Below are 15,672 nucleotides of genomic sequence, written 5' to 3' on the forward strand. Positions count from 1 at the left end.
AGTGTAGTCTGGATAGCTAATTTCTCTATCGGCACACACTGTAGGGGTTGAGTTTTTTTCTAATGCGGCAATTTGGAAGATATTGAGATTATGAGTCCTCCAATGAGAGGCACAGCTGACTTGACTGACAGGCGGGAACACTGTAGTTGTTGGCTAGTCAGCCAGCCTCTTTACATCACAATAGCTCGACAGCAGTCGAGCAGCATATTTTATACAGTCTATGGTGCTGACTGAGTTAACCAGAAGCTGAAAAGCGTTTGTTTTTTTTCAGGACTTTTTTTCTCAAAGTGATAAAATAAATGACTTGCTGTTTGCATAATCCGATTGAGATTCATAAAGATTTTTTTGGGCACTATAAGATGATCCACTAACTACTAACACTAGCACTACACCGCTGCATATAACACTGTCCAGCAAGCAAACTGTTCATGATGGAGCTGAGGAGTCCAAAATAGTCAACTTTACCTTCTTCATTATTAGAATCTATCTGTTCTTTTGCAAACATTAAACACATCTTCCATCCTACATCATCTGCCACTCAAATGCCTCTTAATTAGAGACAGCTGTTCAACAGCTCATTAACGAGATATTTAATTAGCCAATCCTGTGGCAGCAGTTTTCTGCAGTCAGGTATGTAGACATTTGAATTTACAAGATGAAACAAAGAGTCCAGGTTAAGGTAAAGAAAAGTGAACATTGCTTTTTTTCAGTGCATGGTTTCACAAATTCAAACATTGGTTTCTGAGCGTGACATCACAGAAAATGTGCTCAGGTTCAAATCCAACAGAGCTCCTTTGGGTCACGCTGAAACAGGAAGTTAGTGCATGATCTGTAACGAATGGATGGTCTAATGACAGTATGGACCAAACTCTGAGAAACTTTTTTTGCACCTTTTTGATTATATATATAAACATCACATGAAGAATTCAAAGGCTCAAAGCTAGTACTACCATAATGTAGCTAATAAAGTAGCCAGTGAGTGTTTATCAGTTGTATATTCCACACTCATACATGCTGTGTCTGAGGGAAACACTTCAAAGAGCCAATTATTTGCACCAGTAGATGTTCCAAAACAGAAGCTATGTGCAGAAATAAATAATAGCTTGAAGCAGAACGTTTAAAGTCTGGCGTGTGAAAGGTCCGCTGAAAGGAAAGAAGGAGACGGAGAGCTGGTTACCTTGGGAATTTGGCTCAGGCAAAGTCTCTCTGGCAACTAAATGCATCACTGTGGTCTTCCCCAAGGGCAGTTTGAGAGCTGGCAGGGGAGAGAGAGAGAGAAACAGAGAGTGGGGTTGTAAAGGTTATTCAGTGAGCTACAGTATGTGTCTGTGCAAAGTCATTAAGCACTGGTGTACTTTTTAAACGGCTCCCTGTAAGGGAAAGAATTCGGCGACATCAAGCGACAATACAGAGAAAAGCTGGATACTTTAAAGCAACGTTACAAAATAGACTGTCTGAAGGTGAGAATGTGAGACTTTGAGGTCGTTTTGTTGCAGAAGTTAATAATTATCTCTGACTGGTAGGATAAAGAGCCTGATGTCTCCATGTTAACACTTACAGTTACTTCTTAGAGGGGGACTGAGTGCTTTGGAAATTGAACTGTTTATTCCCTGAGAGTGGATTAAACCATCTTCCTCTGCGTGAAACGTTAATGAAATGCTGCATTCTCTCATGAATATACTTCGCAAACTCTACAGAGAAAATAAAAGTTCAAATGCAAACTGGAGATCATCTGATTTATTGCTCAAACTTGATTGTTGTGATTGAATTAGGTGTTATTTATGTCCTTTAAATCACTGATTGTCTAAATCATAATTTGACTGTGACATTTTTTTTTAACACAAAGAGGCTTTGATCTGATTAAACTAATTAAAGCTCCAGTGAGGAACTTTCTGTTTGTATTGATTTTGGCGCCCCCTGTGGACAAAGTGTTACTTCTTTGCTAAACTTCCGGTTTGCTTGTGAAAATCGTGTTTTCTATGGAAGAAAATCTCACCTTGTTTTCTATCAACAGTCAAACATATCGTTCATCACAGATATTTGCTGTGGGAAAAATAAGATAAAGGGGTTTTCCTTCACTGCTTGGTAAACCGGCATGTCTGACACCTGCCCCCTCACAGTGGTTACAGACCTTAGACACCATTTTTTTTTGCTCTTATGTGGTTTTGTAGGTCATAAAGAGGCCTCACTGTTAATTTGAGTCTGTTTCAAAGCCAGTCAAAAAACTCCTCACAGGAGCTTTAATGCAAATATATGAAACACGATCACTGCAAGCAAAAGATTTTTATCAGCTCACTCTAAGACGTCTCTAATCTCTAAGGCATGTTGAAAAAGCGCTATGCATACAGAGGTAAGGAACTTTCAGTTTGTATTGATTTTGGCACCCCCTGTGGACAAAGTGTTACTTCTTTGCTAAACTTCCCCTTTACTTGTGAAAATCGTGTTTTCTGTGAAAGAAATCTCATCTTGTTCTTTCAACAGTCAAACATATCGTTCATCACAGATATTTGCAGTGGAATAAATAAGATAAAGGGGTTTTCCTTCACTGCATGCTAAACCGGCATGTCTGACACCTGCCCCCTCACAGTGGTTACAGACCTTAGGCTAATTTTTATTTGCTCTTATGTGGTTTTGTAGGTCATAAAAAGGCCTCACTGTTAATTTAAGTCTGTTTCAAAGCCAGTCAAAAAACTCCTCACAGGAGCTTTAATGCACATATATGAAACACGATAATTGCAATCGAAAGACTTTTAGCAGCTCTCTCTAAGACATCTCGAATCTCTAAGGCGTGTTGAAAAAGAGCTATGCAAGAGAGATAAGGAACTTTCTGTGTGTATTGATTTTGGCGCCCCCTGTGGACAAAGTGTTACTTCTTTGTTAAACTTCCCCTTTAATTGTGAAAATCATGTTTTCACAGATGTTTGCAGTGGAATAAATAAGATAAAGGGGTTTTCCTTCACTGCGCTGTGAACCGGCATGTCTGACACCTGCCCCCTCGCAGTGGTTACAGACCTTAGGCTAATTTTTATTTGCTCTTATGTGGTTTTGTTGGTCATAAAGATGCCTCGCTGTTAATTTGAGTCTGTTTCAAAGCCAGTCAAAAAACTCCTCACAGGAGCTTTAATGCAAATATATGAAACACAATCACTGCAAGCAAAGGATTTTTATCAGCTAACTCTAAAACATCTCTAATCTCTAAGGCGTGTTGAAAAAGCGATACACAACAGAGGTAAGGAACTTTCTGTGTGTCTTGATTTTGGCGCCCCCTGTGGACAAAGGGTTACCTCTTTGTTAAACTTCCCTTCTACTTGTGAAAGTCACATTTTCTGTGGAAAAAATTTTCTTTTCTTTCACCAGTCAAACATATCGTTCATCACAGATATTTGTAGTGGGAAAAATAAGATAAAGGGGTTTTCCTTCACTGCGTGGTAAACTGGCATGTCTGACACCTGCCCCCTCACAGTGGTTACAGACCACAAATTTTTTTTTGTCTTATGTGATTTTGTAGGTCATAAAGAGGCCTCGCTGTTAATTTGAGTCTTTTCAAAGCCAGTTGAAAAACTCCTCACAGGAGCTTTAACACGAATATATGAAACAGAATCAAAAAAAATTTAGCAGCTCACTCTAAGACGTCTCTAATCTCTAAGACATGTTGTATAAGTAATATGCATACTGCAAATTTGAGTCACCTTTTATTTGAATCAGTTAATTAATTAATTAATTAATTTAAATATGTATTTATTTATTTATTTTAAGTATAGCATCTTATTTTCTTTTGATGGTTTATATTTTAGTGTTTTATTATCTTAGAAATGTATTTTATTTTAACATCTTATTTTCCTCATTAAGATATCATGAGAGTGTTTCTTCAGTTCATTCAGCAACTTCTTTTTTAGTTTTAATTAATTAATTAATTAATTTTGTATTATTATTGTTGCATGTATTGTGTTCTTTACCTTAGGATTGTGGTTTTTTTTAAATTAATTAATTTATTCTATTTTAAGTTGTTTTTATGTACAGCACTTTGTGTTAAAATGTCATTGTATAAAAAGCGCTTTATAAATAAAGTCTGATTGATTGAATGATTGATTGATTGATTGATTGATTGATTGATTGATTGATTGATTGATTGATTGAATCACAGCTTTCTGCATTGTGAACCATGTGTGTGCTGCTTCATTCTAATCAACATCAAGGATCAAATTAAGATTTCTTTACTGAGTAGCTGTAAATCAATCTTTATAATGCAGAGAGGAGGTAATTATTGCAGAAATTAACACATCCAGGGAGCACGAGTAACCTCTCAGTGTTAATTTCCACACTAATGAACCATTAACCTTGCTACTTTAACAATAACTGGCTAAATTATAGTAAATATTTCACTTTAAATATGACCACAAAACACACATCCAAACCACTGAGTGTGTGTTTGCTTTTAAATACCAAGAGGAGTTTTAACCCGTCTTTAAGAGGATTTGGTGTCTGCGTGCAAACACATTAAAACAGTGATAAGGGAATTATCAGATAGATGGCAGTAATGGGATAAGTGCAAAAGGCTTAGGAACGGCTGTAAAACCACAAAAAACAGCAGTCAAATATAAATTGGGTTAGGTTTACTGAGAAGCCAAAAAGCCAAAGGAGAAGTGAAGTCGGCTGCCTCAAAGGAAGACGTCCCCCCCCTCCGGCCCCCCACTGCTTTTCTGTCTCTTCATTGTGCTGTTACTGCCACCGCCAGTCTTGCCCTTTTCCTGACCACTCTCTTTCCCCTCGTTTTCTCTATTTCCTCTCTCCTCCCTCTCTCTCAGTCAAAGCAAGCTTGTCCGGAGCACTGAGGTACCTCTGTTCTGCGGCGCAGGAAAGGGATGAGAACAGCAAAGAACTTTCCAGCAACACACTGCTGTGAGTTTGTGTGCATGTCTATGAGCACGTAAAGGGTTTTTCTTTTTCTTTCTTGAATATAGTCTGTTTTCTCACCTCCTAGTGTTACGTTGCCATGTAGAAAACGGCCCTGGTAGATCAGCCTCAGGATGTTAGGACTGCTGACCTGCTCTTCTTCCCAATCTGAAAGAAACAGAAGGACACAAAGGAGGAAGAAAGAGTTAAGAAGAGTAATCAACGTCTTTTTATCATCAAAAGTTTGCTTTAAATCTTTTTTTTTAATCTAAATGTCCCATTACTCGCTCTTTTCTTTCAATGAAGCTTCAAAACTGTTATTATAAAATCATTATAAAGTCTGAACAGGCTATAACTGCATTGTGCGAACTTTTAAATGCTCTGTGACATATTACGCTCTTTTTTTTTATCAAAATATATTGGTCTAAGAGGTCCCCAAAACATGTCTTTAAAGTTTATTGCTAAAAAAACACTTTGAAATCAGATTTTGGTCTGCCTGTAAACCCCCTTTTTCAGCCCTGCTCAGAACAGGCTGTTTTCTGTGTCTGTGCCTTTAAATGAGAATGAGCTCTCTGACCACGCCCCCTCAGGAAGTGGATGTGCCCTCGGCTCTCCAGCACGTTGATCTAATGTTTACATGTTGCATGCATAGACACGGCTGCTCACAGACCCGCGTTACTTCAACCCTCTGAATCTGATCCAGCATCTGATCCTGACGGAGAGGCGCCTGCAGCAGGAACTTTCTGAACGATTGGTCACAGATTTTGTGTTTCTTGTTGTTTTATTTGTCAGTATGTCGACGTGTGTCTTAGTACACAGCTACTAACATGTAGCTATGTGGCTATGCTAACTAGCGCTAGCACTTTTCCATGAAAAATAAAAATCATCCACTAGATCTTCAAATCTGCAGACGTGGGGAGTAAAACCGACCTTTGTGTTTATTAAGACAGCCTACAACTTGCATGCCTCCCTCCTAAGCTCCTTGTTAGCACACATGTGTGCAGGGAATGAAAAACGGAGGAGGAGTTGAGTTGTATTTTATACAGTCTATGGGTTGAACAAGCTCCGAGCTCTGACTTCCGTTACAGACCGGATGTCGTTGTAACGTATGAAAAACACTGAAAACTGAAACGGCTCGTTTCAGCACACATTTACAGAAAGGTGGAGAAATCAGAACAGGGGCAGAATGGATTTTTTTCATTCTCGGGGGGTTTGTAGACATGCCAGGGAAACATATTTCAGGTAGAGAACCATTAAAAGTCAATTTTGCATGATATGTCACCTTTAACATTATTGTCAGCTATTTAGGAAAGAACACAATGTATTTACTCTCTGACTGAGTTCATTATGAAAAGCTTTGAATACTAAACTGTTGCATGAAAAGAAATCAGTCCTTGCATGGTGAAAAGTAAAAGACCACCAACAACCTCAGTAATGTATTTTAAGACGTTTACAGGCCCTTAATTCAGATCATTACGTGCAGGATGTATGATATGTGGGATTTGCGGGGCGCATTGCAGAACACAAGCGCTCAAGAACACAAGGTGTGGCTCAGGAAGAGCTGAAGACAAAAGTGACGGCATTAAAGGCGAGAGAGAAAACAGAGACGGCAGCAGAGTCTGGTCGCCAGATGTTTGTCTCCAGCTAATCGGAGGGTGTTGCTGCTGACTGAGAGCCCTGCTCCGGGTCTCACAGGGTTCAGATCTGTTGTCTGGGAGGAACGCAGGGTGCTTCCAAAAACTGACAGGAGTAAAAGGAGAAGTCCTCTTTGTCGGGTCGAATCTGCATCCATCAGCTTAATTTATAGTTTCCATGCACTGCGGGCTGCCTGTAAACCAGACTACAGTGGGAGCAGCGTGGGAAAAAGGCAACAGTCTGTTTAGATTTGAAGATGGTGTAAGGTCGAGGAAGGAGCAGCAGCATTTAGGGAGTGGGTGTATCACAGAGAGGAGGTGGCTGTACTCTGAGCACACATTCCTGTATGCAATGATAATCAGAATGAAAGCAGGAGTCCACTCTTATTATCCGACACTTCTTCCCACACTTCCACTCAGACCTACATGAAGGTAATTAGCACGAGGTTTGAATGTGAACTCGGCTCTCTGGAAACCTGCAATATCCTGCTCGTGCAAACACGCTGCAGCTGTGCTTATGCAATGTGATGAAGTACAAAACAACACAACACAGGTCTGTATTATCTGAATGCACAATGCGGGAGAAAGTCCACTAGTAAAAAAAGACCAGTCGACTGAGTGTTTACATTATGCAACAGCTACTCACAGTAGCACGAGGAGCTCTTGACTGAAACCACATTTAAGATCATTCAGCTTTCACAGCAGAGGAGGCAGTGTTTGATCCTATAAATGAGACTGAAGTTATAAAATGTACAAAGACAGTCGGTTTTCTACCTGGGGAATAGTGAAAATTGAGGATCTGCTAATAATTGTACTGTGTTTTAACTAAGGCAGGATGGAAATGCATGGATAGGACTTGAAACTGCTAATATGTATTATCTGCACCATTCTTCTACTATAAGGGAAGTCTTCAACATTCATGTGATTTATCTATTAGAATTAAAGTTCTCAAGCCTGGAGGAAAATACTTTGAATTTGGAGAGGAAAAACGCTTTTCCTCCGGGGGTCATCGCGGAGGTATTTTACCCACTCTCGGTGCCTCATTTTCGGCCACGTGAGTCCGGACGTGCGCCCTGGACATCCTGGAGGAAAATACTTTGAATTTCCTCGTGGTTTAAGGAGTTCTGCGTCGCAGAGTGTGTGACGTAATGCAACGTACCGCGACGCAACGTGACGTTGTGCTGGGAAATGAAACGTTAAGAAGAATTGATAACATTTGAGGTGTACAATTCCGATGGTATTGACCAATTGGAACCGGTTCTAAGTCAGATCGGGTTTTTCGATTCCCACCCCTACTACTGCTCCACTAACAATGGCTGTTTTTGAAAGCATGTTTCAAACTACTTACAAATGTAGCATGTAGTATGTAGTACGTACTGCATACTGTGTTTGAAGGTATGTAGTATGACTGTTCTGTTGGATCTGTTTGCAGTATGGTGGGTCAGGCGTCGCTGGATTTTCTGTTTCAGAAAGCAGAAGTAAACAACGGCCAAGCTGATAGCGAAACTGCTTCTTTAGCATCACTTCTGATTTAAAAAGTTAAAGCTTCTGTGAGGAACTTTTGGTTTGTATCAATTCTAACGCCCCCTTGTGGACAAAGTGATACCTCTTATCTCTTGTCCTGTACATGCAAAATTAGTGTCTTCAGATAATAACCTCACCCTGTTGTCTTTTAAAATTTAGATCTATCACACAGTGTGATTATTGCCATGAAAACAGGGTGTTTCTAAAGCAAGATGTCAATCATGTGGTCTGACACCTTCCCCCTCTGAGTGGTTTGAGGCATCAAAAATGACAACAGAGAAGGTGTCAGTGTTGTTGTGGATGGTCTTGTTTGCGTCATAAAGAGGCATCAGTATCAGTTTCAGTTTGATTCTCAGCCAGTTAAAAACTCCTCAAAGTGCCTTTTAGAAGTGGTTTGTATGGAATTTCATATTTTTCACAGACTTGAACAGTTACCTGTGGGATGTGAATCCACTCTGTGATTACTGGAAGTTTCAAGATTCAGCAGATTTATTATTAATGGACGGTTAAATGTCTGATAAAAACACAGTAGGCGGCGATTGCGACTGTGCATTGTGGGGGACCGTACGCCAGGGAGACTGGTCCGATGCATACTGAGAAATGTTCTCAAATCAGCATGACATCCGGGTAGTTTTGGCATACTGCAGATTTTGCTCTTGATGACATACTACTTACTGAATTGTGACCAAAGCTGTACGTACTACTAGTATAATTGGCGGTTCCGAAAACAGCTAGTGTCTTTCTTGTGGATCCATCCTGGCAGTGCCTACATGTACCAGGATGCATTGCCTGGAAGCAGCTGCAACCTCAGATTTTGTTCCGCTGCATTTCTTTGGCTGTGTAAAGTAGTATGAATAATTTTGGCTCATATCTGAGTCAGCCGAAGAGCTCAAAAATGTATCCCTGTCAAAATTGTCAACACTTGTATGAGGGGATTTGAAATGTAGCTGGTTTGCAAACAGAGATGGAGAGACCAAGTTCTGGACAGCCATCAAATGACGACAGAAGAGCAGCAACGTTTTGCAGATGTGCCCGAGAGAAAGAGAGACCAGCAGCTTTAACTGAAGGCTTCTTTAGAGGATAGGAAGGATAAATAGAGAAAAGAATGAAAATCTGAGATCTCAATCTTTCTAGTACACACAGTTATGTGAGTCACTGTTATTATAAGGAATATTAAGTCGCAGAACTCTAAGCCACTTATTAGTCAGTCAAATCAGCTTTGGGTAAATCCTAATAGTGTTCACAGAAATCTGATGCTGTTTTATTTATTGGTGTGAAAATACAGAAAAGAAAGGAATACTTCAAACAATCACAGTTCGATCCATGTCGTCGTGACCTGTATTTGCTTCTCCAAAGAAGATAATAAGTTCAATTTCAGCTTTGTAATAGCTACACTTTCAGGGTGTTTGTAAAAACTAGGGATGCACCGGTCTGATCCTGGTGTCAGATATCGGCTAGATCGGACTCAAAAAGCTAGATTGGATATCGGTGACAAAGGGTCGATATATAGTGCCGATCCATATGGCAGATCTATTCATCTCAGTTCTATGCTTCTCTGTTTTTACAACAGCCATGTGCGTCTCCTACGTCATCAGAGCCAGCCGGTCTGTGCATTTTTGCCCGGTGGAGCATGATGGAGGATAACTACAGAGGCTCTACAGTTTAGGTGGATGGCACGCTTCTTTTGCTAACAACTCCGCAGGAAACTTGCAACATGTGCAGCGGTAATGTTTTGATGGATGGTAGTCACGCTGAAAAATATAATGGGAGCCCAAAGGAAGAAGTTTAAGTCAGCTGTAGCCTAATGCAAAGAAGGAAGAAACCTTCTATTAATGGATTCTAAGTGTAAAAAACGAACAGGTTAGTGGATTTAATTGTTCCAGATCCTTGAAATTAAAGCTGGGGTTGGCAGTCTCGGAAAACTAGCATGAATTTGAATGTAGCTTTTCCTCATGACTCCGTCTAACCCCTCCCCTCCTCCGCTCACATGCACGAGCGCCGCTGACTTGCGACCATATGATGGTGACTGATTCAAAACCGGTCCTCACCAAAACTTTCTCATAGTAAAAGTTAAAAACACAAGTAAATATGGCTGCTGTTAGTACTCACAACTATCATGCTAGCATTATCCAGTTGTACTGGTGACACGATATCAGGAGAAAAGTTATAACACATATAATACTGTAACAACTTTACTGTTTGTTAAACCTGTTCAGTGTAGATGTTCTTAATTCCTACAGTGTTGACAGTCAGTGAAGGCATCAGGAGAGGTGTAGAGTGTGTGAGCAGGAGAGAGCAGAGACAAGAGGAGAAGTTCTTCATTCATTCAAACTTTGATTGTTGCTTTGTTGGTTGGCGTGATCACGGCCAACAGTGACCGGTTAGTAAAACTCAACGTGTTCACGAATTGGCTCATCATCCCTACAGCGTCCGTACGGACGCTACAGTAAATCTACATTTCTGTAGGACTTACTAAATGTCATTAATTCTTCTGCTTGTCAGAGCCCCGTGGTGAGAGCTTTTTAGACTCTGATCCGGACTACAGTCCTGAGCAAAGTACATCATCGAGTCAGAGGGGACAGGCCCGAGGTCGAGCGAGAGGGGCAGTCAGTAGAGTCAGGGGAAGCAGAGGCAGGAGACGGAGACTCAGAGTACACGCCGGAGAAATGTACGCGCAGGAGGCGGGCAGAACAGCAGGACGGGATTTGAATGGTTTAACATTTTGGCAGCCAAAAAACGGTGATTGGTTGGTGTTTTCCCAGGTTTACTCCGGCTGTAGAAAGCAGCTTTTCTTCGCTCTTTTTTAAGAACACATTATGTATTGATTGCCATCAGGACATAAAGATCATTTTAACCAGTATAACAAAAAGTGCATCTAAATCTGATTACCAACCCCAGCTTTAAGGAATTCCAGCCTCTGGTTTAGCACTTGGAACCCAGGTACAGTTCACCATCAAGTCAGAAAAGCCTGAAGTTGCCAAAACATGATTTTATCCTCACATAAAGGAATAGAGATTGTTAAATCAAAACCAGGATCAGATCGGCTGGTACCGGTATCGGCAGATACCGAAGCCCAGGTATTGATATCGGTATCAGGACCTAAAAAGTAGGATTGGTGCATCCCCAGTAAAAACTAGAATCAAGATTTCACTTCAGGACTTCCTCAGCTCTTGATGACTTCTCAAACATCCCTTAGATCTACTCACCCATCGGCCAGTTGTCATAAACGTGTTTGGCGATGTCCGCTGCCGAGTCGTTGGGAGAGAAGAGGAACTCTTTTGTCTTCCCGCTGACTAAGATGAGTCGCAGGTTAATCTGAAACACAGAAACAAGAACAGAAGCGTACATGAGAATCTGTATAGGACACATTGTACATAAAGAAAAAGCCTGAGCGCCATATGTCACATTAGACACAGTGAGCTCAGGAAGCACGCAGCTTTATGTTCGGTTATTTAATAGGAAACAGGAGAAGGATATGAAGAGACTCTGAGGAGCATCCTTCCGCAGGAACATCTCCCATCTGTCTCCCTGACTTCCTTCTTTCCCTCTCCTCTCTGTTTCACTCTCCATGTTTGTCTTTGGTTTGATATTCTGCTGTTTGTCGTCTCATCAGGTTTAATGCTAACAAGCAAGATGTTCAGCCAAACTCAAAAAATAGATCAATTCTTTCAACTTGTGATGCATTTTTAAGGCTAAATTGTGGATTTCCACTGTAATATGAAATATTCAATGCATTCCAAAGATCATTTCCTCGATAGATTGCACTTTTGAAACTTCTAGCTTTCAGACAATAATGTAAAGTCAGATTATTATTTATGACAGAGACAGATTTGAACTCTCAGTGTGTGAAAAAGCTCATAAGCCTTGAACGTTGAGCTCAAACATGTGTAACCTACAGTGAATAGCTCATCCAAGGAGTCCACGATGAAAGCTAAGTCTACAGATAAATGACTGATAGTGTTAGACTTTGTCTAGCATGTCTCCTCTATCTCCTTAACACAGAGGTCAGAGGTCAGAGTGAGCTACTGAACAGCAGGTGGGGAGCAGTCTTTATGGGGTTTGGGGCAGAGAAGCCTCCAAACAATAATATCCTTAACATAAGTTATTATTTGGTGAGAAGTACAAAGATGTATCTGGTAGTCACAGTCAAATTAAAGATAAAACACTAATTATGCTTTAACAGAAAATGGAAGAGACCGAGGTTTGAACTTAAAGGGAGGATGCAGAGATCAGAGCAACAAGGCCTGCAAACTTTTCAGTGACATCTACGGGTCAATAACCTGAACGAAGGTGTTATTTTACTGATTCATCCTGAACTTCTGACACTTATTTTATCATCAACTCTCCTGATGTTTTTAATCTGAGGCTTTATCTTCTATCTGGCATGTTGTGTTTATTAGTGGTACGGTGTGCCTTTAAGAGCCAGAGGAAGGGTCTGTGTCTGTGTCTGTGCGTGTGTGTGTGTTTGCCCCTGCTCAGTGTGTTTGTGTGTCTCGCCTGCAGTGCCCGCATGGCACAAGCACGTGTGTGTCATTGTTCCTAGTGTGTTTCCATGTGCCGGGCGTCTGTTAGCCCCCGACATCACAACCCCCCTGGCCCCACCTAACCCACTCTGTTGAGTGACACAAACACACACACGTGTTCACGTATACACACACACACATATGTACGCACGCCTGCACACATAGGCGGCTGCAGTGATGTAACAGAGCTAACGCCAACGGATTGTAACATAGATCTCGGTAAGCCTTTTATCAAATCAGCTTATAGGTTTAAGAATGCAAGAGCCGTACATAAACATAAACACATGCACAAGTGTGCAGAAGTACGAGTGCACCAGGAGTGCACACATGAACTCAACACTCAGCCCACAAACATTCAGCCATTAAGAGATGTCATTGCATTCATGCAATACAGATGAGAAAGGAGACTAACAATCAATAACTAATTAATGTAAATAAATATATTTATCATGTTTTTCTTTAGATGTTTACTAAATGAAATTATAATAATGATAATAATATATAATAATATATATATAATATATTCATGAATTTCCCCATTGTGGGAAGAATAAAGGAGTATCTTATACAAAATAATAATAATAATAATAATAATAATAATAATAATAATAATAATAATAATAATAATAATAATAATATACAAAAAATAATAAAATAAATAGAAATGATATAAATAAAAAAACAATATAATAATAATAATGATAATGATAATAATAATAATAATAATAATAATAATAATAATAATAATAATAATAATAAATAACATACATAATATCAATGGTAAAAAATTTAAGTATTTTTTTATAGAAGCAAATAAAATGTAAATGTTAAAAAATGTGAGGAAGATAGAAATATGGAAATAAAACAATGTTAAACGAATAAATACAACAAAAATAAAAGATTTAAAAAGATTTAAAAATTAGAAATCTAAAATATATCAAAATAAAATATTTCTATATTTAAAAATCATAAAATTATAAAATCCTGCCAGTGATATTGCCTGAGAAAGAAATAAAACCTCTTGATTAAAATTTCCTGCAAAAGCACATCAATAAAAATGACTTCTAATGCCTTTTTTGTGACTGACTGACATATAAATATTTTATTAGCTATCATAAAGTTGAGGAAAACCAAAATAAAGAATCTTATTTATGAGGCTATAATCTAAATTAAGACATTTATTTCATGTTGTTTTGAACTTTCCCCCTCAATAATAATCCATCAACAAGATTATGAATCAGTGACATAGTCGACAATGATTTGGTGGTCCCTGCACATTTACCTCAGACACTTTCTCTCCTACATGCAGTATGATTGCACTTTACATGGACTGAAATGTGAATTAAAGATGACGCACGAAAGAGAAGAAAAGAAGAATATGATCGACGGGATCAAAGTTATTCCAACTTGTTTTATTCCTACGACCTGCACAGACACAGAAACTGAGAGTGACTCTGAATGAGACAGATGGAGACAGAAATAATGAGCGCAGGAAGCCCCTTTACATAAGCAAGGTCCTGCTCTGGTGTCACCATGGAGACAGCCACTGGTGGGTGGCTCAACCTGATAACACCTACACGATAGCTTTAACCCCCCCATCCCTCCCCCCATCTCTGCCTCTTTCCCTACTGTCACATCACATTGTCTTCCTCTCTTTGCAGCAATCTCTGCCTCCCCTCCTCCTCCCCTCTACCTCTCAATCTCTCCTTCTCTCTCTGTCTGCACGGCTTACAGTGAAGGAATGTACAAGGCCAGAATAACAACAGGCACTGAGCCAGCTTCAATTAAACAAGGTAAACTCTGCCTCTTTCCTCTTATCGCCAACCTGCACATCTCTCAGTCCCTCTATTTGCTTCTTTCCTCATTCCATCCTTCATTGCTTTCGCAGCTCTCTATTTTCCTTCCAGAAAACACGTCTCTAATGACTAATTCCCTGACATTTACGCAGACGTTCAAACTTAATAGACTGCTTGACAAGTCTTAAAGTAAGAAAACACTCAATAATCGGTCAAACATAAGCACGCTTTAATGCAAGGTTAACTTTGTCTTTGTTTCAGGGTCATCACATTCATGCATCATGTGTTTAATAGTCAAATACCTGCTCTCAAAATCTCCAAACACCATAAAATACACTGTGATGGATGTTGAGAAGGAAGATGGAAAGCAGAGTGACAGTGGACGGTGTAATGCAGTGCCAGCAAGATCTCCAATATGCTCTCCTTATTCCAGGGATGATGAATGTCATGTGGGCTGAACCACATCTGAACCAGCAGGTTGTAGCAGTATTTTACAACCTGCCATCTGTGGTGCACTGAGAATGTATGATCATATATTAACAAGACACGTACAGAAACTTTCCCAGACTGAGTGGAAATCTTAAAGGTGACATATCATGCAAAATGGACTTTTTAATGGTTCTCTACCTGAAATATGTGTCCCTGGCATGTCTACAAACCCCCCGAGAATGAAAAAAATCCATTCTGCCCCGTTCTGATTTCTCCACCTTTCTATAAATGTGTGTGAAACGAGCCGTTTCAGACTTCCGTGTTTTTGTTACGTCACAACAATATCTGGTCTGTAAAGGAAGTCAGAGCTCGGAGCTTGTTCAGCCCATAGACTGTATAAAATAATACTGAATCCCCTCCTCTGTTTTTCATTACCTGCACAAATGTGTGCTAACAAGGAGCTTAGGAGGAAGGCATGCTAGTTGTAGGCTGTCTTAATAAACACAAAGGTCGGTTTTACTCCCCACGTCTGCAGATTTGAAGATCTAGTGGATGATTTTTATTTTCCATGGAAAAGTGCTAGCGCTAGTTAGCATAGCTACATGTCGTAGCTGTAGCTGTAGCTGTAGCTGTATACCAAGACACACGTCTACATACTGACAAATAAAACAACAAGTAACAGAATCTGTGACCAATTCTTCAGAAAGGTCCTGCTGCCTTTCTGGCAGAGGTCGGTTTTACTCCCCACGTCTGCAGATTTGAAGATCTAGTGGATGATTTTTATTTTTCATGGAGAAGTGCTAGCGCTAGTTAGCATAGCCACATAGCTACATGTTCGTAGCTGTGTACCAAGACACGTCGACATACTGACAA

At 39.8% G+C, this 15,672-nt stretch overlaps 1 protein-coding gene across 1 annotated transcript in view; it reads right to left on the reverse strand.

Moving 5' to 3' along the window:
• ubl3a (ubiquitin-like 3a) overlaps positions 1–15,672 on the reverse strand; it is a 65,092-nt gene that overhangs the window by 2,572 nt on the left and 46,848 nt on the right. Inside the window, exons 2-4 of the mRNA XM_034684324.1 lie at positions 11,258–11,366; positions 4,975–5,061; positions 1,178–1,255 (exon numbers count right to left, since the gene is read on the reverse strand). Coding sequence (XP_034540215.1) covers positions 1,178–1,255; positions 4,975–5,061; positions 11,258–11,366 — 274 coding nt within the window. The remainder of the gene's footprint in view (positions 1–1,177; positions 1,256–4,974; positions 5,062–11,257; positions 11,367–15,672) is intronic.

This window comes from Notolabrus celidotus, chromosome 5, assembly GCF_009762535.1.
Source record: "Notolabrus celidotus isolate fNotCel1 chromosome 5, fNotCel1.pri, whole genome shotgun sequence".
In the NCBI taxonomy this organism is placed as follows: Eukaryota; Metazoa; Chordata; class Actinopteri; order Labriformes; family Labridae; genus Notolabrus; species Notolabrus celidotus.